Source organism: Microtus pennsylvanicus, chromosome 7, assembly GCF_037038515.1.
Source record: "Microtus pennsylvanicus isolate mMicPen1 chromosome 7, mMicPen1.hap1, whole genome shotgun sequence".
Lineage (NCBI taxonomy): Eukaryota > Metazoa > Chordata > Mammalia > Rodentia > Cricetidae > Microtus > Microtus pennsylvanicus.
Window position 1 is genome coordinate 35593113 of NC_134585.1, and position 21899 is coordinate 35615011.

Below are 21899 nucleotides of genomic sequence, written 5' to 3' on the forward strand. Positions count from 1 at the left end.
CCCTTTAGTGCTGAGGTTAAAGGCATGTGACTCCCTAGTACTGGGATTAAAGGTGTGAGCTACCACCACCTGGATTTGTTTCTGCATTGACCTTGTGTAGCCCAGGGTGGTCTTGAACTCACAGAGACCTGTCTGTCTGTCTCCCAAATTCTGGGATTAAAGGTGTGTGACACCACTACTTGGCCTCTAGGTTTTTAGTTTTACCTTCTGATCTTCGGGCAAGCTTTATTTGTTAAAATATCACTGTAGATTAATAGTTGCTTAGTGAAGCAAGGAAGCAAACATGGTAAGCCTTATGTTATCAAGGAAAGGAAGAATGTGTCTATTTCCAGAAGATGAAGAAGAGGAGGAGGAGGACGAGGAGAAAGAGGAGGAAGAGGAGGAGAAAGAGGAGGAAGAAGAGGAAGAAAAAACAGCTGGGCCTGGTGGCACAGACTTGTAATTAGTTCCTTTGGAGGTGAGGCAGAAGGATTATAAACTGAAAATAGCCAAGTGCGGTGGCACACATCTTTACTTCCAGCACTCAGGAGGCCGAGGCAGGCAGATCTCTGAGTTCAAGGCCAGCCTGCTCTGCAAAGGAAGCTCCAGAACAGCCAGGGTTACACAGAGAAACCCTGTCTGATAAACAACCAACCAAACAAAAGAACCTCAAGATATATATACCTAAAGAGTGAGTTCAAGACTGACTTGAGAAATCTTACTGAGACTACATCTCAAAATAAAAAGTAAAAGATGAATCAGGCATGATTACAGGTGTAAATAGTCTCAGAATTTGGGAGGTGGAGGCAGAATTAGGAGTTGAAGGCCAGCGTTGTAGAGAGTGATTCAAATCAGCTGTCTTAGTTAGGGTTTCTATTGCTGTGAAGAGACACCATGACCGCAGCAACTCTTACAAAGGAAAACATTTAACTGAGGTGGCAGCTAACAGCTTCGGAGGTTTGGTCCATTATCACCATGGTGGGATATGGCAGTGTGCAAGCAAACAAGTCGCCGGAGAGGTAGCTGAGAATTCTACGTCTTGCGCAGGCAACACAAAGCGGTCTGAGAAGCTGAGTACAATCCTGAGAAGATAAGAGGTCTCAAAACCCGCCTCCGTGGTGACACGCTTTCTCCAACAAGACCACACCTATTCCAACAAGGTCACAGCTCCTAGTAGGGCCACTCCCTTTCCCTTTCAAACCACCACAATAAGTAAATAAATAAATAAACAAACAAACAAATAAGGGTTGCAGAAATAGCTCAGTGGGTAAAAGCACTGGCTACTCTTCTAGAAGACTTGAATTTGAATCCCAGTACCCAATTGGAAGTTAAGATCCATCTCCAGTTTCAACTCCAGTTCTAGGGGATCTGATGCTCACTTTCAGTTTCTTGAAGACATGGTGCAAACATAGAAGCAGGCAAAACACCCATACATATAATTGTTTTCAACTTTAAAAATAAATAAATAGCTAAAATTTGGTTGCGGATATAATTCAGTCATGAAGAACCAGGCTACCATGCATGAGGCCTGAGGTTTAATGCAGACAACAACAGCGACAAGACCCCCATTTCTTTGGAACAAGATCAAAGAATGCCTAAGACTTTCTTCTAGACCAGACTTCACTTCCTGTACCCATGATGTTCCTATTGTGATGTGACAAAAGACCGGATTCAGGCCACTTAAGGAAAGATGGTTTTATTTGGAATCACAGTTCCAGAGCATGGTGAGGAAGTCACGGCGGGAGCCTGAGGCAACTGGTCACACAACATCTACAGTCAGGAAGCAGTGAAGAGTTCAGGTGCTCAGATGGCTTTCTTCTCATTCAGTCTAGGACCCTGGCCTTGGGTCTGGTGCTGTCCACACTGAGAGTGAGTCCTCCCACTTCTCTTAGCCTGATTTATAGACTCTCACAAAGATGTGTGTCTCCTAGGTGGTTCGAGACTCTGTCAAGTTGACAATCAATGTAATTGTCATAAACGATTAAAGGCAACAAAAACTAGCAGGCTGGCATTTATCCCGAGCAAACGGGACTAAGAGGAAGGTTAGGAAGGTGGCTGCGGAGTCCAGTCAGGAGGGAGCCACAGTCTGGCTTAGGGCAGATTTCCAAGACAGACCTGCCAAGACCTGCCAACAGTTACCCTAAGTCTCCCCATCCTAGAGACGTGCTCCTGGACTTCAGCATGGCTACTCTTCCCATTCAGACAGGGAAGCTAAGACCTAAACAGCGTTTCCTGAGCTCAGCACTGACCCTATCAACTGCAAACCGCCCCGGATTCTGGCCTCCAGGAGAGAACTTCGGTTTGTTTCTCTTTGTTGGGATGAGCGATATCCATGTGTCCACCGGAACAGGAATTCTATGTCAGAAGAGCTCTGTCTGGATAGCTGGGAGTTTAGTGGATGATCTGTGATGTCTGTATGTCTATGGCTGGTAGGTCAGCCAGTCTGCCCAGTCTAGCTGGGATGTCTGTGGGTATCTGTTCATCAGGAATCTGTTTATGTCTGGGGTTCTGTCTAGCTAGGAGTCCATTTGGCTAGCAAGGCAGAGTGAGGGCCTGATTTGGGAGGACTAGTGATCACTGGCTGGGACTGGTCTTAAAGGCTATTGGTTGGTTTATTTCTCTCTGGCTGAGGTCCATCTGTTTTGCCACAGACAACTCCTCTGAAGGTATGGATATTTAGTGATCTAGCTCTATGTCCAGATTTGGTGAGCTATGTTTTCCTATCTGGAAACTTTTTTCTTTTCTTTTTTCTTTTTTTTTAAATCTGCCTGTCTGGGGTCAGTCCACTTGGCCATAGCTAGGCTTGGTCTGGATCTGTCTGAATATTGGGAGATCCATCCTACCCATCTTCAGGGTCGTCTACCTCATCCCCTTGGGGTCACCTGAGTGTCTGGGCAAAGGAAGCCCCGGTACTGAGAATACATCTCTCATTCTGTGGTGAGGGGATGTATCTGGAAGCTTACCAATAGATTATATCCTCTTGGGTATATGGGGAGGGGGTCGCAACGCCCACTCCTGATGTTCTTTCTTAAATTTCCTCAGGGTAGACCCACCACCAGTGATCTCCCACTTACCTCTCCAAGCCTCAGGCTTTGATTGCTATAAACACTGGGGCAAAGCCCTTATTTTTTCCGCCCTGAGAAACTTTTATTTTGATGCAGACCCACAAGTCCCATTTCCAACACAGCGCACAGCAGCAAGGCTGCAGAAGTCCAGCCACTATTGAGCGATAGCACTCACACCCGCGTCCACTCCGCTGGAGGATCCCGTGGTCCTTTGGGTCTTCCAATGCGCAAGTTGAAGCCTGAGAGAAGGGAGAGAGTTGGGGTGTGAAAGGGTAACCTCTCCCAAAACACCCTCGCATGCCCCCAGGCCCTGGTATATGAAGGACAGCCTGAATCCCAAGCTCCAGCCAGAACTGCCAAATTCCTGGGGCTCTCCAAAGCTGCACTATAGGCTCTGACTTACCTAGACCACCAGTCTGCGGTCCATTTGTTACTTCTTCATAGGCATCAGGCCCAGGAGGATTTAGATCCACAGGAACTGCGGGCAGAAGAACCCCTACCGATCAGTTCAAGCAGCCTGAGTCCCAGGGGACTCGACCGAGGGCGCAGTCACAGACTTCCCTCGCAGAGGTAAACAGTTGGAGGCGGAGCCACGGGCGTGGCCAAGTCCGGAGGTCTATCTTTGGGGCCCGTCTTAGACCCAACCTCTCAACTGAGACCTGACCTGCGATTCATTTTGGGGCTTGAACCCCGATAATCAGGAGCCCAGGACGTGGCCAGACTGGGATCGAGAGCTGACTCCCGCGTGGTTGCTTAGATCTCCCACCCCCACCAGGAGCCTTAGCAGGTGGCAAACGTGAGAACAGGTGCGCGCGGGTGGCCCTCAGCCCCACTTTCCGAGCGGGCCGGCCCCAACTCACCACGGCCCGGTGGCGTCGTCCCCGTCGCGTCTTCGGTGTGCGCCACCGGCCGCTGGGAACGCGGAGTCACCTGGCTGTAGATTATGGTGTCGGTGCTGCTGGGCACCCGCGTGCCCCGCCCTGCGCCCGCGGGGGCGCCACGCTTCTGAACCACAGCGTACGTGTCGGCCATGGTCCGGGTCTGGGATCCGGGTACGGAGATGCTCCTGCTGCGGGCGACAAGCAGAGGAAGTGAAAGCGCAGAGTACAAGGAGAGCAGGGGAGGGAGCAAGCTCACCCCAGGCTGCGGGCTTCCTTCCTGCCTGCCGGCCCCAGTCCCCAGGGCAGCAAAGGAGGGAAGGGGCGGGCCACCCGAGGGTTGAAAGCGGGGTTCCGCGTCTCTAGTATCCCTACAGTAAGGGGGGGACAGGGACAGATTGACAAGTAAGACCCATGTAAAGGCAGACTTGGTGGAGTGTGGCTGTAACCCCAGAACTCCTACTTGAGAGGGGAGAGAGGAACAGGTGAATCCCCAAAAACCTGATGTACAGAGTAAGACTAGACTGTCTCAAAACATATGGAAGGTGAGGACCCATACCCAAGATTGTCCTCTTGATGTAGGAGGGTCTTCTATCTATCTGCCGACTTTCGTTGGTTAATAAAGAAACTGCCTTGGCTTTTTGATAGAGCAGAAATTAGATAGGTGGAGTAGATCTAACAGAATGCTGGGAGAAAGAAAGCAGAGTCACTCAGACACCTTGGAGCCAGCTGCCAGGTCAGGTAAGCCACAACCTCATGGTGCTACACAGATAAGCAAGATGTGAGAGTTAGCCAATAAGAGGCTAGAACTAACGGGCCAGGCAGTGTTTAAATGAATACAATTTCCTTGTAATTATTTCCGGGACTAAGCTAGCTGTGTGGGAGCCACAGGCCTGCCAGCAACTCCTTCTAGATCCTCTGACCTCTCAGTGCGTGTACACACACACACACACACACACACACACACACACACACACACAGAGAGAGAGAGAGAGAGAGAGAGAGAGAGGGAGAGAGAGGGAGAGAGAAACAGAGAGAGAGAGAAACAGAGAGAGAGAGAAACAGAGAGAGAGAGAAACAGAGAGAGAGAGAAACAGAGAGAGAGACACACACACACACACAGAGAGAGAGAGAGAGAGAGAAACAGAGAGAGAGAGAGACACACACACACACACACAGAGAGAGAGAGAGAGAGAGAGAGAGAGAGAGAGAGAGAGAGAGAGAGAGACAGACACACAGAGAGAGAGAGAGTCTAAAAACATTTGCCTAATTAATTACCGTCTGCAAGAGCAAGGGAAAGGCTAACTCAGGGGTAGGCATCCAGAGGCAGAGTGAACTGTGGATGGGTCAGCCAGTACAGTACCTGAGAACACCACCTGGTGGGCGGGATGCGGCAGACGGCTCTGGGGAGACCCTGAGGGACAAGGAATCCTTTCCAATTGGGGCACAGTTCTACAGGAGAACAGGAGGGGAGGGTCGTGAGGCCATGCCCCTTATGCTGGTCACTGTGGGTGCTGAGATAAGCTTATGAGGGGACAGACTGAGGAAGTAGTCCTGAGGAGGCAAGGGCCCTGGCACAGTAAGTCCATTGTTGTTCTCAGGAGTGTCAGAGTGTTGGTGGCTGACGGAGTGGAATTGGGGGCTCCGTACCTCCTTTAGTTTCTGGTGGTGGGGGCTGGTGTTCTGGAGAGTATGGGAGAATAGCTGGGCCACGGTGTGGTACAGGAACCTGTACTGCTCCTGTTGGGGTGAGTGGTCATTGAGAAGGGAAAACACAGAAGCCTCCCCGTGTCCGGGGGAATAGGAAGGCAGGGCAAGCACACACCTCTGTCTGCACAGCAGCAGGACGCTGTTTCCTCATCTCGAGGACCACATCAAAGAGGTTGAAATTGGGTGGGATTGTCTGGGACAGAGAGAGGGAGTGTGAACAGGCCCTGGTAGGCAGGTGTGGGACACGCTGCACACAGAAGATGGCATGGTACCTGGGTCAGCAGCAACTGCCTCACATAATCCACAGCACACAGGACACCTGTTCGTCCGCAGCCAGCGCTGACAAGCAAGAATCGGAGCAAACTCCATCACAGCCGGCCCACAACGACCTTTTCCCCATTTTTCCATTCTTCTCCCAACCCCCTCCACTTCCCAAAGGTTTTGCCGTGTTGCCCAGGCTGGCTTGGACCTCTTGATCCTCTGACCTCAACTTCCTAAGTGCTGGGATGGCCAGCCTGTCTATCGTACAGATGCCACTACCTCCTCTACATGGAGAATTTGGGGCTGAGCTGAGTCAAATCCCCTGCAGTACCTCTTAAACTGCAGGATCCCTAGATTATAATTTCAAATAAAAGACTTTGGTTTTTATATGTACACTAGTGTGTGCCAATTTGGTGTGTGTGTGTGTGTGTGATCAACATTATATTTGAGATAGGGTCACTTATTAAATGGGGTGCTCACAAACTGGCTTGATTGGCTGACCAGCAAGCCCCATGGATCCACGTGTCTACCCCTCACCCAGCCATGGGGTCACAGAGACAAGCCTCCCGTCCTGGCTTTCCCTGGGTGCTAGAGATCTGAGCTCAAGTCCATGTATAGCAAGTACCTTACCCACTGAGCTAATTTTTCAGCACAAGAAAACCATTTTTTATTCACTTGGGTTTATGAAGTATCAGCTATATGCTTCCTCCCCAGTAGGCAGTCTGTGCTCAGCAAATGCTAAAGATTCCAGCTCATTATATCATGAACATAGGGACAGAAGTTTCTCAAAAAGGGGCAACTGAAAGGGAAAGGCTGCTTTCGAGCCAAAACCTCTCTTCCTTGCTTTTCTGCCTCTACAGAGCCCAGAAAGCCTGTTCTCAAAACCTGCAGTGGATAAGGAGGGGTCCAGGGTCAGCTCCATGGAGGCGACGGGCCTCCTCCACCATGGTGAGAATGTGGTCGGGATTGCTGGGAACCCCATGGTCTGGCCAGGACATAAACTGCAGCTGGTGCACAGAGCGGGATTCCTGGGACGGGGAACAGAGAATAGAAAAGCATACATTTATACAGCACCTACTACGGCCCTAAGCGTATTCCATTGAAATCCACCAGATAAGGCTGGGGGAAGAGCACTTGTACAGCATGCATGAGACTGGGCGCTCCATCCCCAGCTCCGCGAAGGAAAACCAACCCACTGCATAATCACTAAAGGTGATGAAAACCATCAAGAGAGCCCAGTTGATGGCGGTGGAAACAGCTCCACCCGTGAGAGAGCCCCTTCATCTTTGGCCTGTTCAGTACCTTCTGGAATGTAACCCGGAGGGTCCTGAGAATGATGTCTGCATTCACTGGCATCTCCTTTATCTGAGCATGTGAGAAGAAGAGAGAGAACAAAAGGGAAACACAGACCTGCAGGGGCACATTTCATACTTCTAGAAAGCAAAGCTTTGCGTTTTGATTTTGGTTTTGAGACCGGTCTTGCTGTAGAGTCCTAGGCTGGCCTCAAACATGAGAGCCTCCTGCTTCAGATTCCCATGTGCTGGGATGACATGTGTATACTACATGTGTATACTACATGTGTATATACTTGTGTATACTACCACGTGTATATACATGTGTATACATGTATATACTACATGTGTATGCGTGCTGGGATGACATGTGTATACTACATGTGTATATACATGTGTATACTACCATGTGTATATGTGCTGGGATGACATGTGTATACCACCATGCCTGATGCAAGCAAAGCATTCTTGAGTAAAAATCAAATACTAAAACATTTTTAAAAAGTCTCTGGCCTGCAGTGCTGTTCTTACATTTCTGGGACCACAGACTTATTTCCCATGTTGCTGAGAGACGAGAGAGCTTTCTGAGCATGGCTTCCAATTCAGACTCTGTTGGGCTAGCTTACGTAGTGTGTCCTTGTTAGAATTCCCAATCCTCAGAGGACTTATATTTTCTCTTTGCTTCCTTGTCCATTCTCATTACGTATTTCTTTTTTTGTTTAGCTTTATTATTATTATTATTATTAAAATTTTCCACCTCCTCCCATTTCCCTCTCCCTTCCCCCACTCTCCCTCCCTCTCCAGTCCAAAGAGCAGTCAGGGTTCCCTGCCCTGTGGGAAGTCCAAGGTCCTCCCCCCTTTATCCAGATCTAGGAAGGTGAGGATCCAAACAGACTAGGTTCCCACACAGCCAGTACATGCAGTAGAATCAAAACCCAGTGCCATTGTCCTCGGCTTCTCAGTCAGCCCTCATTGTCTGCCACGTATTTCTTTTAATTTCAAAAGAATATCTTTAAATGGTTTCACAGTCAGCTGGGCACTGGTGGTGCATGCCTTTAATCCCAGTACTCGGGAGGAAGAGGCAGGAGGATCTCTGTGAATCTCAGATCAGCCTGGTCTACAGAGAGTTTCAGGACAGCCAAGGCTATAGAGAAACCCTCTCAGCAAACAAACAAACAAACAAAAAGTGGTTTCACAGCCAATGATGTTATTTCCTTTATGTAAGTATTATGTTATTGTAAATTCAGCCATATTTTTTTAATTCAAATAAATTTCTATACTGATAATATTTATAAATTTTCCTTTGGTCCAAACTTCTCCCAAAGTTTTCAAGCAAACTTTTCTCAGAACAGGAAAAGAGGAATGACTATACAAACAAAATTAATCCCTGTCCAGTGAACACGAGAGATCCATTGTTCTGAAATACATCGGTCTCATTGTGTCTGTATGCTGTTCTCTGCACATGGTAAAGAAATATGAATTGCAGAAACCCGAACAGGTACATTTTGGTTACAGAGGTAACAGTAATCATAGTCAAAAGTGCTAGAGCCTGAGAAGAACACTTACCGAGCATGTGTGAAGCCTTGATTCTCTCGCCAGCAAAATCACACACACACACACACACACACACACACACACACACACACACACACCGATAATAATAACAATAAAATAATAATAAAGTAAAAATAAATTTTAAAAATTTTAAATTGTGTTCTGATGGTTTGTATGACGACCCCAGAATGTTCTGAGTCTTCCGTGGTGTCAGGGAGCTGTGAGGTTTTTCCTTCTCTATATCTTCCTGGAGATCTCCCCACTACCCAAGGCCTGCAGAGCCCACCTTGTTCCCACCCCTGTTCCGGCTTACCAGGGTGATACAGAAAGGCCCTGTCTGTAGTGGCCCCTGCTCCTGGGCCCAGTAACGTTCACACTTCTTCTGCAGAGGGAGGGAGGAAAGGCAAGAGTAAGTGGGAAGGTCACTTTCAGAGTGACAAGACACCCAAGTGAGACAAGTGGAAGGGCCAGCAGCTGTGGCTGTGATAGAGGCCAGCTGTAGAGTATGGCATTAAACACACGCACACTCCGCACACTCCATAGGGGCAAGATTAGTTTTGTATTTATGTATTTATTTATTTTGGTTTTCTCGCTCTGTAGACCAGGCTGGCCTCGAACTCACAGAGATCTACCTGACTCTGAGGGGCAATGTTTTGATTACACTGGGGGAAGGCAGTTCAGGGTATCCTCCTGCTGCCTGGAGCTAGAACTAAGTACATGAACCAATGCTTCCCATCAAAGACACATGCACTGCAGGGGTGTAGGCGCTAAGTGGACCAACTGGCCTACTGCCTTGACATGTAGGAACTAAGGAGCCTCATTATTCCAACAAGCTACAGAAACACAGATCGCGGCTCAGGGAGGGCAACACTGAATTTTCAGAGAAGAGAGAGCTATGCAAACAGAAACCAAGGAAATAGAAAGGGCCAGATAATAAAACATTCAAAAGAGACTTGGCCACCTTCCTAGAAAAGTAAAGCACTCTTTAACGAAAGTCAACACAACCTAGCGTTGAACTAGGAGACACTTCAACCATCCAGCACCTAATAAAAATGTCCTTGATAAACAATGACGCAGTAACATGTGACTTGTTACCAGGGAAATAGTCAGCAAGTAGAAAAAGATCCAGAAGTGACAGAGGAAAGCGGCAAAGACTTTAAAATAGCAATATAAATAGTCAAAATGAAAACACGAATATAACAAAGGCTGAAGTGTAAGGTGCAAAACCAGCCCTAAAGGGAATTCTAAAACACTTGAAGTTCACAAATAGCAGGTTAAACCCCAAAGGAAAGAAAAGCAGTGAGCATGAAGATACTGCAACATAAACAAAGTGAAGAAGAAGAGGAAGAGGAGGAGGAGGAGGAGGAGGAGGAGGAGGAGGAGGAGGAGGAGGAGGAGGAAGAGGAGACTCAGTCTTTTGTGGGACACACCAAGTGGTACCCGGAGTTCAGAAGAGGAGAGATGGAGAGAACAGAAATTATTTTATGTGTATGAGTGTTTTGCCTACATGTCTGTCTGGACACTGGCTGCATGCCTGGTGCCTGAGGCCAGAAGAGGACAATGGATATCTTGGACCTAGAGTTAGAAATTGTTGTGAGTCCCCATGTGGGTTCTGGGAATTGAACTCACATCCTCTTGAAGAACAGCCAGCGCTCTTAGCCACTGAACCATCTCTCTGGTCCCAGAGAAAACAGAAATCATACTTGAAGAAATAAAAGCTGAAAGTTTCCCAAAGCTGATGAAATTAATAAAGTCAATAATCTGTATTGAGGGGGTAAATACGTAAAGAAAACAAGGTTGAAAAGTACACCATGACCCAACTGATTAAAAGGAAAAAAGAAAGAAAGAAAGAAAATAACAATGAGAAAAATCTTAAAAGCAAAACACATGTGATGACAATATTTTTAGAAACTCTGTAAGCCAGAAGATAATCATGTGACATCCTAAGAATACTGGAAGAAAAAAACTTGGGTTAGATTGTTGGTTCAGGGGGTAAAGTTGTTTGTCACCAAACCTGACCACCATAGTTTTAGCCCCAGGTCCCCACACGGCCGAAGGAAAGAGGAGACTCTCGGGCAGTTGTTTAGCCCCAGATCCCCACACTGCCAAAGGAAAGAGGGGACTCTCGGGCAGTTGTTCTCTGACTTGCACACAGGTGCTATGGCTCACTCAGACTCCGCCCCCCAATAAATTAATAAACTAGAAACCTTGTCACACAAAAACTTGGCAAGTTCATTGCAAGCAAATCTATAAGGAGAAGCTTTTCATATACATAGAACAACACCAGATGGAAACTTGAAGCTACAGAAAACCATAAAGAACAAAGACAAAAGCAGGCATGTCGTTACGTTAAAACATTTCTCACATTTTTGCCTCCCATAAAAAAATAATCGAGTTATATTTTCTGAGCAAGTAAGGCAGAATTAATAATAACCCTTCATACATCCAAAACAAAAAACAAAAAAACTAACCTACCAGCCAAACCTGAAGGAGCATAAACATGACCTAGCACACTAAAACCAAATATGGTCCTATTCAAACCAGGGATCACAACGTACCCACCAATATCTCACAAACTTAAAGCCCAAATTCTCAAGAAAATACCGGCCAAGTATTATAAGCCAAGAATAAACAGGATTAATCCTAGGGATGCAAGGTGTGTTGACAATGCAATATCAGTGTCAGAGCTGGGAAAATGGATTGGTGGGCAGGTTTTCTTGGTATTGCCAAAAATGTAATCTTAGGATGAATATAGAAGTGCAGAGTGGGGGCTAGGGAAGACCAGCCTGGCGTTGACAGTTTACTAGGACAGACAGGACTCGGCACACCGTCATCCTCATGGCCATGACTTGGTCCAGTGAAAAGACACAGAGTAAATTCAGCACAGGGAAAAGGTGTGTGGCTCAACGGTTGCAGAACACAAGCTTCCAAAGCTGCTTGCCCAGTAGAGTTTCAAAGGACGTGCTTCAGTAGCCCAGCGATGAGTTGTGGGGCAGAAGTGATGGAATGTCAACCACAGTGAAGCTTGTTAGGGAGTCAGCTCGCTGGGAATTTTGCTGGGTACTTTTCAGTCGCATACATATGTTAGGCATAATGGCCCATCCTTATAGAAAACCCTCACAATTCATCCGAGAGCCAGCTCATAGGAAGACCTTTCTAAACATGAGCAGCATGCTGACCTTGTTCGCCTTTTTGCACAAGGTGCATAACCAAAGCCATCTTCCAGAAAGGACAAATTCAGTACTGGGGAGCTGGTTCAGGCAGGAAAGTGCCAATAGGATCCCTAGGCTCAGGGAGCTCCAGATTCCGCGAGAGACCCTTTCTCAAAGGTGGAGAGCAATAGAGGAATTACCCCTGGCTTCCACACACATGCTCACACATATGTACACGGACCCTCCCACTCACACACATGCACACATACCACACAGCACACCCGTACAAGCATACAGAGAAAGGACAAATTAGAGGACTCACTTCCACACTGGAAGCTTACAGGACTATGAGTTTAGTCTAGGAGTAGAATGCTTCCCTACCAAGAAAAAGATTCTGGATTTTGATGCCCAGCACTGAAAAAAAAAATCTCAAAATTTGCTAAAACAGTACAGTAATCACAACCTTGTCTTGCTAATACAAAGACAGATTTATAGATCAATGAAAAAATTTGAGAGCTCAGAAATAAGCCTTTACAATTACTTTTTTCAATAAAGATGACATGGAATTAATGGAGAAGGCCCAGTGGGTGACCAATTAAATGGAGAAGGCGTGGTCTTCACCAAAGGCATGGCATCAATTGAATACATACAAAAGAACTTTGGATTCCTTTCTCATCCTGTATACATGAAAGTTAATTCAAAAGAATAAGAAATGCAAGATATAAAGTTGTGGAAAACTTAGAAAGCACAGAAGTAGATTCTTCTTTAGACAGTGACTTCCTAGATGTAAATGCAAAAAAAAAAAAACACCAGCAGAATGATAGGTTAGGGACTGGAGAGATGGCTCAGTGGTTAAGAGCACTGCCTGCTCTTCCAAAGGTCCTGAGTTCAATTCCCAGCGGCTGCATGGTAGCTCACAACCATCTGTAATGAGATCTGGTGCCCTCTTCTGGCCTGCAGGCACACATGCAGGCAGAATACCGAGAATACTGTATACATAATAATAAATAAGTACAGAATGATAGGTTAGAACACAACGATCAAAGCGTATGTGTGTGCAAAGGGTTCCTACTGAGAAAGGAAATGACAGTCCACAGGATGGGAGAGAAGCTTCATCAGTCCTATGCGGATAAGCACTTGTACCCGGAGCTCTTTCAGCTCAGTAACAAAGACAACAGACCAGTTTTAAAATGGGACCCGAGTATATGCTTATCCGGAGAGGACATACAAAAACATTTGAAAAACAAAACCAAAATGAATGTTTCTTTTTTTAATATTTGTTTTTGCCTGGTGATGGTGGCACATGCCTTCAATCCCAGCATTAAGGAAGTAGGGGGCAGGTGGCTCTCTGGTCTATAGAGTGAGTTCCAGGATAGTAAGGGCTATGCAGAGAAACCCTGCCTCAAAAAAAAAAAAAGATTTATTTTTATTATTTTTAATTGAGGAGGTAATGTGCAGGTGAACGCAGTGCCTGCAGAGGGCAGAATTGTAGGATCCTGGAGCTGAGTTACAAGTAGTTGTGAGCGCTTGATGCCGGTGCTAAGAACCAAATTCGGGTCCTCTGCAGTAGCAGGATGCACTCTTGACCACTGAGCCATCTCTCTATCCCGGGAGCCGTTTTCTTAATGAGTGGGAAGTAAATAACAACTGTTGAGCTGGGGAGATGGCTCACGCGTAAGAGCAGTTGCTGAACAAGAATGCGGATCTGAATTCAAATACCCAGCACCCACATGAAAAGTCTGGGTTGCACCTGTAACCACAATACTGTAGGGGCAGAGGCAGGAGGATGCCTAGGGCTTGGTTGCCAGCCTAGTGCCAGGATAAGTGGACGACCCTGCCTCTGTGGAAAAAGGCAGAAAGTTAATAAAGGAGGATGTCCAATTCCTCCTCTGGCCTCCATATGTGCAAGAGCACACCACACACACACACACACACACACACACACACACAAACACACACACACAAACACATATACACCCAGATACACATACATGTGCACACACATGTGCATACACATGTACGCACACAAAATAGCAAGTGTTAGCGAACATATGGAGAAATCGAAACCCCTAGCTGGTGGAATCGTAAAAGGTTTAGACACTGTGAAATAAAAATTAAACAGTGATTCTACTGCAGATTTATATTCAATGAATTGAAAAAAAAATAGAGGGTGCGCTAGAGAGATAGCTCAGCAATTACGAGCGCTTGTTGCACAACCATGAACACTAAAGTTCAGATCCCTGCACCCATATAACAAGCCAGGCATCGTCTGTATACCCACAACCCCAGCTCAGGTGGCCAGAGACTGGACGCTCTCTGGGGTTGCTAGCTTCTAGGCTAGCTGAGAAAATTCAATCACTGAGTTCGGGGAGAGATTCTGCCTCGGAATAGTAGAGCCAGGCAGAGCCAGAGCCTAGCCTTTAAACCTAGCAATGTGGCAGGAACAGAGGGCAGAGAAAGGTGGGTCTCTGTAAGCTTAATACCAACCTTGTCTACATTCTGAGTTCCAGGCCAGCCAGGGTGACTTAGTGAGATTGGAGATGTATGCACACGGTGTACACATCCATAACTATACATGTGTTGTTCACACACTGACACAAGTATGCACACGGATACATAAATGGAGTAAAACAAAACCCAGATTCAAACAGATAACTGTTTACCAGTGTGTGCGAACAGCATTATGCATAGTAGCCTAAAAGATAGAAACAACCCAAACATCTATCAACACGTGAATGGGTAAAGAAAACATGGCACAAGGCAATGGCATAGTAGTCTTAAAAAGAACGAAATTCTGATGTGACAGCATGGACACACCTTGAAAACATCAAGTGAAATAAACCAGAAATAGGAGGACAACTAGAACGGGCAATTCAGCGGAGACAGAAGACAGGTGGCCAGCACCAGGGGGAAAGGGGGAGTTTATGCCGTTTATGTGTGTGTGTGTGTGTGTGTGTGTGTGTGCACGCACACACATGCATATGCATGTGTGCATGTCTCTCTTGTGTGAGAATGAATGTCAAATGTGTTTTGGTGCCCAAGGAGCCCAGAAGAGGGTGTCAGAGCCCTCTAGGGCTGAAGTTGCAGGCAGTTTTAAGCTGAGTTCTGGTCCTCTATAAAAGCAACAAGTGCTCTTAACCTCCAAATATTTTTCAGTCCCTTAAGAGGCAAATTTTTTTTTTTAAAAAATATTTTTATGGTTTATTTAACTTTATTTTTATGTGTGAAGGTGTCAGATAACCTGCAACTGGATCTTCAGACAGTTGTGAGCTACCATGTGGGTGCTGGGAATTGAACTCGGGTCCTCTGGAAGAGCAGTCAGTGCTCTTAACCACTGAGCCATATCTCCAGCCCCTTAAGAGGCAAATTTTATGTTTACATACATTTTATATGTTTTAAAAGACCCAGTTAGAGATTCCTTCATATTCCCAACAATGGCTATACAGACAGACGAGCAGGGAGCAGGCAAAATGGCTCATTGGGTAAACATACTTGTTGCCAGGACCTGAGTTCAATCCCAGGAACCCACATGGTGGAGAAGAGAACCAATTCCCAAAGCTGACTCTAACCTCCACCCCATTCCACAGTAGGCACTTGCACTCATGGACACGCCCCCCCCCAATAAAGGAACTTTCTAAAAAGAGAATAACAAATGTTGGTGAGGCTCTGACGAAACCAGAGTTGTCATGCACTATGGATGAAAACGTAACTCGGTGCAGCTCCTACGGAAACCAGTTTGTCACTTCCTTAAAATAGAGTTAAAAGCAGAGTTCCTCCATGACCCAGCAGTTCCAACAGCTCAAGAAACGAAAGTTCATGTCCACTCGAGGTTTGCATATGAGTGTTCACAGCAGTGTGATTTCACCAAAGCCAACATATGGAAACAACCCAGCATCTACAAACTGCTTAAAGGAGTGAAATGCAGAAACATTCTGTGTGGTATGAATCGGCAACAGGCGCAAACTGTGAACTCACTACCATGTGCAAGCACCAAAAACACAAAGAGAAAGACGCCAGCCACAAAAGACACTCGCTGCACAAGTCCATCGCGTGTCAGTCATGCAGAGTAGGCAAACCTGCAGCGATCAAAAGTGGACTCGGGGTTGTCTGTGACTGCTCAACGCGGCGTGTCACTGCTAACGGGATGATGGAAATGTTGGCAGTCTCCCTGAGTTGCCCAGACTGCCCTCAAACTTTTTATCCTCTCACTTTGGCCTCCCAAGTACCAGCAGCACGGGAGGGAGCTGCTATACCTGACTGAACAGATTGTATTCCGGCAGAAAGGCGAAACCAATAGCGTGTGGGGTGTAACCACACTATTGTGAGTGTATTTCGCATGTAGAATTAGCCAGTGTGTTGAGGTGGATATGAACTATTGGGATAGATTAGAAATGGGAAACAGGAAGGAGTTACAGGTGGGCATGCTGGAGAGTGGGAAGCCAGTTGAAGGTCCAGGTAACAGAACGGGCAATTGAAAAGTCTAAGGCAGGGGGATGGCCGAGGCACAGGCCCTGGAGGAGAGCCCTCTCTGTCTCATCTGAGGAACAGGCAAGCGTAAGTAGAGGGGAGTGTGAAAAGCAGGGAGGGGTACAGAAAGAAAGACCAGAATGGAAACAGAGCAGTACAGGTCCTTGGACTTGTCATGAACTGGTGGAAAGCCCCGGTTGCCAGCGCCAAGGGGACAAAAGGAAAAAGATCAAAGCAAAATTAGGACTAGCTGCTTTTACAGAATGACAATGGAGTCAGCCAAGGACTTAACCCAGGGTCCTAGAGACAAAAGGAGACCCTAAGAATCCTTCTCCCCTCCCTACACAAGCCTTCTTTGCGCTCTGGGAGGCTGAGGATACACACCCGTCCATTCTCTGTCTCTTGACAGGCCATCAGGATCACCTAGACAAGAGGAGCAGGGAAGAAGGAGGTCACTGGTGAGGAAACAGGAAGGAGGGTGACTCAGAACCATGCCCAAGGTCCCCCAATGCTGACCGTGATCCCGAACTCCCAAACCAGGCGCCAAAAGTCCAACAGAGTGTGAGGCAGGGGTCCTTGGGTCGCAATGTAGGCATGACTTCCATCTGTGCCCTGGGAAAGTCCCATTCACCATTCATTAACAAGATTCTGAAGCCCACCCTCCCCACCCCCAAGCCACCTCTTCCCTGGTCACTAGCCTGACCCGGATGAAGTTGGCATTGATGTAATCTCCATGTCCTTCCTCCTGCAGCAGGGAAAGGATGACGCGGGTCTCGTCATCTGCCAGTGGGTAAGACATATGGAAGAGGGGTGTGCAATTATCTGATGGCTTCCAATGCGAAAGCAAGCCAGGTAACGGAACACTGATAGGACTCTGCCCCTTGTGGCTTTAAGGAGTAATGCAGCTGCCTCACGTCTGGGAGGCAGAACTCTTTGCGGAGCCGAGCGCTGGGGCCGGGCAGTGGGTAGCTGCTGCCACCCGGGCACTGCCACCTAGCGTTTGTGCAAGTGGCCCTGACTCCCTGAAGATATCCAGTGACTTACATGGCACCACGTCTTTATAGCGGTTCTTCTTCGTGTTCCCAGGTCGATTGCCGACCTTAGTGGAGCACACACCTCCAGTCTTCCAGGCCACCGAGCGGGCCTTAATATCCTGGTAGAAGGCACCACGAGCCAAAAGAAGAAGAGGCAAGAGAGAAGAAGAAGCCAGGTCAGAGTGTTGGGACCCTGAAACATTCCAAGAGTTATCCAAACAGACTAGGAAAGACTCGTGCAAACCCATGGCATAAGAATCTGTTTAATAATATCCAGCAACAGCAAGTGAAAAACACGCCTAGGTGATTCAGTCGTCCTAAGTAGAAACTACCCACTGTCCGGTGTGTAGATGAAGCTGATGGAGGAAGTGGTTGAGCGACTTGCCAAAGGTCCCACAAGGAGGTTGACTTCTCAGGCCCGCACCCTCGATCCGCATTATAATGTACTATAAATAATAAAATATGCAATATCTAGACCCAAACGATTGCTCAGTGGGTAAGAGCATTTGGTATTCGGACCTGAAGATTTGTGCTCAATCCCCAGATCGCACACCTTAATAAGGAGTGAGAAGCAACACCAGAAAGTTGTTCTCTGACCTCTACATGGGTACTTGTGGCATGCACAAGACTCCCACCCCCGAACAAATGAAATGGGCTGGGGAGATGGCTCAGAGGGTAGAGGTACTTGCCACCAAGCCTGATGATCTGAGATTGTCCACCAGAATTCCTAAGGTAGAAGGAGAGAACCAACTCTCACGGTTACACATACTCGTGCGCACACACGCAGGCACGCATGCACGCACAATTTTATAAGAAGCTCAGAATCACCCTTGGCTATATACTGAGTTCAAGATCTGCCTGAGGTACATAAAATACTGTCTCAAAAAAAATTAAATGGTGGTTGGAAAGATGGTGGTCGAGTACTTTCTGCTCTTGCAGAGGACCCAAGTTCGGTTCCTAGCACCAGCACTGGCCAACTCACAACTACCTGCAATTCCAGCTTCAAGGGATCCAACACCTTCTTCCAGTCTCTAAGAATACTGCGAGCACATGGTGCATGTGCATGTGCATGCATATGCATACCAAATAAAACTTTAAAATAAATGCTTTATACTAGATACAACGTGACAAGATGTCATATATGTTATACCATATAACATATAAGAAGATGCTATAGGTGCTTTATAACTAGTACATTATTATAATTAGTGAAGATATTACTCTTATTATCCGGTGTTCATAATTGCAATGATAATAAACACCTATCAAGTTGCCATTGTGTTGGGCCACCACTGCAAAGGGTTTTATTCCAGCCCCCAGAGACACCTTCCTACAGTGGATGTCACTGTTGGAATTTCAGTCCCAGAGGCGGAAAAACCAAAGCCCTGGAGTGAGCGAGTGCATGCAAGATTCTGCCCTCAGAACTGCTCTCTTCATCAGCCTGAACAATACACCACGTGTATATTTATGCACATTTTCATGTTTATAAATTACATATTTCAGGGCCGGTGGTGATGGCCCACACCTTTAATCCCAGCGCTGGGGAGGCAGAGGCAGGCAGATCTCTGTGAGTTGGAGGCCAACCTGGTCTACAAAGCAAGTTCCAAGACAGCCAAGGCTACAGAGAAACTTCGTCTCAAAAAAAAAAACTATATTAATATGTATTACTTATATATTTCTTATGTTACAGTATTTTACATGTGCAAATTATTTATATTTGCATCTATACATGTTTAGTCTGTGTATTTATTTATGAATTTAATAAATTTGGCTCTTATTAATGTTTGTTGTATGTATTGTGGTATTGTTGTTTGTTGTGTATGGTGGTATTGACATTTGTTTTGAGACAGGGTCTTTCAGCATAGTCCTGGCTATCCTGGAGCTCAACCTTACAGAGATCCACCTGGCCCTGCCTTCCCAGCGGGAGTACTGGGGTTAAAGGTGCGCGCCATCACAGTGTATTGTTATTGGGTTACACAATGATCTTTGTGTAAACTATCTTTTTCTTTCTGTGAGACAATCTAAGTCTGTATTTCAGAGTGGCCTCAAATTATGTAACTCAGGCTGGCCTTGACCTCACGGCGATCCTCCTGTTTTAGGCTACCAAGTGCTGGAATTACAGGCGTGTGCTACCATGCCAGGCTGTAAGTGGTTATTTAATGTCATATTTGTTTTTATATATTTATAATACATATTTGTGTTTGATACAGTGTAATCATGTCGCTATATTTAAAATACTTCGTTACCTGTTGAGTAGTATTCTCTCTTCACAGGCTTGATTGGCACTACCTGATGTAACGTTTAGAAGTTTTGTAATGTATGTTGAGGGCACCTATCCAGTGAGCACCCAATACGTGCTAAGTGTTTCTACCAAAACTATCTAATTTCTCAGACCAACTTTTAACATTCACATTTTCAAAACAGTGGAAACTGAAGTCAGACTTCCCCAGGCCACGGGCAAGAACTCGAAATTCTAAACTCCGCAGAGCTCAAAGGCTAAGCGACAAAGTTTCCCTGTTCCTCTTTCTGCTGCCCCAATCCACTTCCTCCCAGGGATTACAAGGTGACCTAGGAGTGGCCCGGCTTGGGGACTGGGAGTCCAGCGCAGGTGTGCTGCCTCCCTCCCCAGCTGCAGCCACCGCCCTGCTAGGGAGAAGGGTCGCTCCAGGATACACTGACCCTGAGTGTGCCCGACTCCTCCCAGACAGCGGTGTACTTCACCCTCTGGGCACCTGCGGGCAGAGTAGGAAAGGCTGAAGGAGAGTGTGAGAGCGCGACGGAGGTGCTGGAAGAGGAAACCAGAGAGCCGAGGCAGGAGACAGACGCCCCGGGAACCGAGAGAAACAGGCAGAATTTTGACATGGCACAGGTGGACAGCGGTGTGGGGACAGCCTAGCTGCGAAGTTTGATCGCTGGAGTGTCACTCACTCTGAACTCGCGGCCAAGGATTTCTCCCTCCCGGCGGTCCCGAGCCTCCAGCTGCTCCAGGAAGCTTCGCACCAGGTCCAAGTGGCGACTCATGCTGCGACCCGCCGCCGAGGTCTGTGCACGCCGCGCTCCCACCCCGCGAGAGAGTTTAGACAGTGTGGGGCGGAGCCTCTGTGCCAGAAGCCAATGAAGGCTGCCAGTGGCTGGTAAGCCACGCCCCTTGGCCAATTGCATTAGGAGCTCACTCCACTTCGCCCCACTCACGGGCGCGGGCAGCTAGTGCTGTCGAACTGGACGTCCTGTGGCTGTCTGACCCGCAGTTCTCCGATGGCGCCTCAGTTGCTTAGACTGCAATGCAGCAGCAGTTGAGTTCTCGTGGAACGCTTGGACCCGCTTGAACCAGTCCCTAGCCCGGACTCACCATCACGTCCCTTTCCCTGTGGATGGCTGCGCCCTCAGTGTCTCAGGCCAGGTTCCCAAGGTTGCACCAGGGTAGCGAGGCCACCCAGCCTGCACGCAGCACGCAGACATCCACAGCTGTGCCACAGCTGAATATGAGAGAGGTCGGGGAAAGGCAGTCCTGCCACTGTGCTTTTGGAAAAGGCCTATTCCTGAGAGTTTTTCTCTTTCTGGGATCTGCTGGAAAAGCGAGGATACCAGGATCAAGTCCTACTGTAAGGCTATTAATCCCACACCTCTCTGAGAGGAAGAGAATTAAGGTACTGGAAAAGAGTTCGTGGGAAAACTGAGCGGTGGTGGCGCACGCCTTTAATCCCAGCACTCGGGAGGCAGAGGCAGGTGAACAGTACATCCCCGCCCCCCCCCCCACGTACATACAAAATAAAATAGAAAGGGGGCTGCCAAAACACAGGCTTCAGTAGATGGGCTAGCAACACCTGCAGGGTAACCAAAGAATTTCAGGGGTTGCCAGCCCTCTACTGAGGGAGGGCTCAGAGGAAATCATTTGGGGTTGAGTGTGGAAGGATAGGGCTGAGGACTGGAAGTGCTTTACGTCACTGACAGATCAATGGGGTCGTTGGTAACAGGCGGTCAACTTAGTGGTCATCACAGTGTTTTCATGAAAGAATGGAGAGCATCTTGAAAAGCCAGACAAGAACTGGTTTGGGCTTGATTACTTGACCTCTACCCTATGTGCTTTCATTTTGTCGACATGAAAACAGCCAGGTAGTGGGGGAGGGGATGGCTGTATCCAATTTTTTTTTTCATTGAAAGGGGGCAGCGGGCAATCAGATGGCTCCGAAGCTAAAGGCCTTGCTGCCAAGCCTGTCAAGAAGTTGAGTTCCATTCCTGGTGCACTCACGGTGGGAGAAAAAAAGAAAACAACACTTCCATGAGTTAGCCTGACCTCCTCGTGCACAGCCTTGTGCATAAATACTCAAATAAATGTAATTTAAAAAAAACTTAGAGAGGCTGGAACAATTATTCGGCAGTTAAGAGCACTGGCTGCTCTTCCAGAGGACCTGGGTTTAGTTCCCACCCACATGGTGACTCTCAACCATCAGAAACTCTAGTTCTGGGGACCCAATGCCCCCTTCTGGCCTCCACAAGCCCCGGGCAT

The 21899-nt window shown here is 47.3% G+C and overlaps 1 protein-coding gene across 1 annotated transcript; it reads right to left on the reverse strand.

Annotated features, from left to right (window-relative positions):
- Positions 1 to 1659: 1659 nt before the first annotated feature.
- Ptpn18 (protein tyrosine phosphatase non-receptor type 18) lies at positions 1660 to 20478 on the reverse strand. The gene is made up of 15 exons (XM_075980500.1): positions 20321 to 20478; positions 17403 to 17511; positions 17062 to 17138; positions 16875 to 16970; positions 16743 to 16781; positions 9053 to 9121; positions 7196 to 7258; positions 6779 to 6921; positions 5905 to 5971; positions 5748 to 5825; positions 5573 to 5662; positions 5286 to 5374; positions 3905 to 4113; positions 3448 to 3522; positions 1660 to 3283 (listed from the first exon to the last, which is right to left on the reverse strand). The coding sequence occupies exons 1-15, from the start codon at positions 20411 to 20413 to the stop codon at positions 3216 to 3218; spliced, it is 1365 nt and encodes a 454-aa protein (XP_075836615.1). The 5' UTR covers positions 20414 to 20478; the 3' UTR covers positions 1660 to 3215.
- Between the last annotated feature and the right edge of the window lie 1421 nt (positions 20479 to 21899).

Coding starts and splice junctions, on each gene's coding strand:
- Ptpn18 (XM_075980500.1), bottom strand. CDS start 20,413: ATGAGTCGCCACTTGGACCTGGTGCGAAGCTTCCTGGAGCAGCTGGAG. Junction 16,971..17,061: donor TCAATGCCAACTTCATCCGG/GTCAGGCTAGTG, acceptor GGACTTTCCCAG/GGCACAGATGGAAGTCATGC. Junction 7,259..9,052: donor GGCCTTTCTGTATCACCCTG/GTAAGCCGGAAC, acceptor TCACATGCTCAG/ATAAAGGAGATGCCAGTGAA.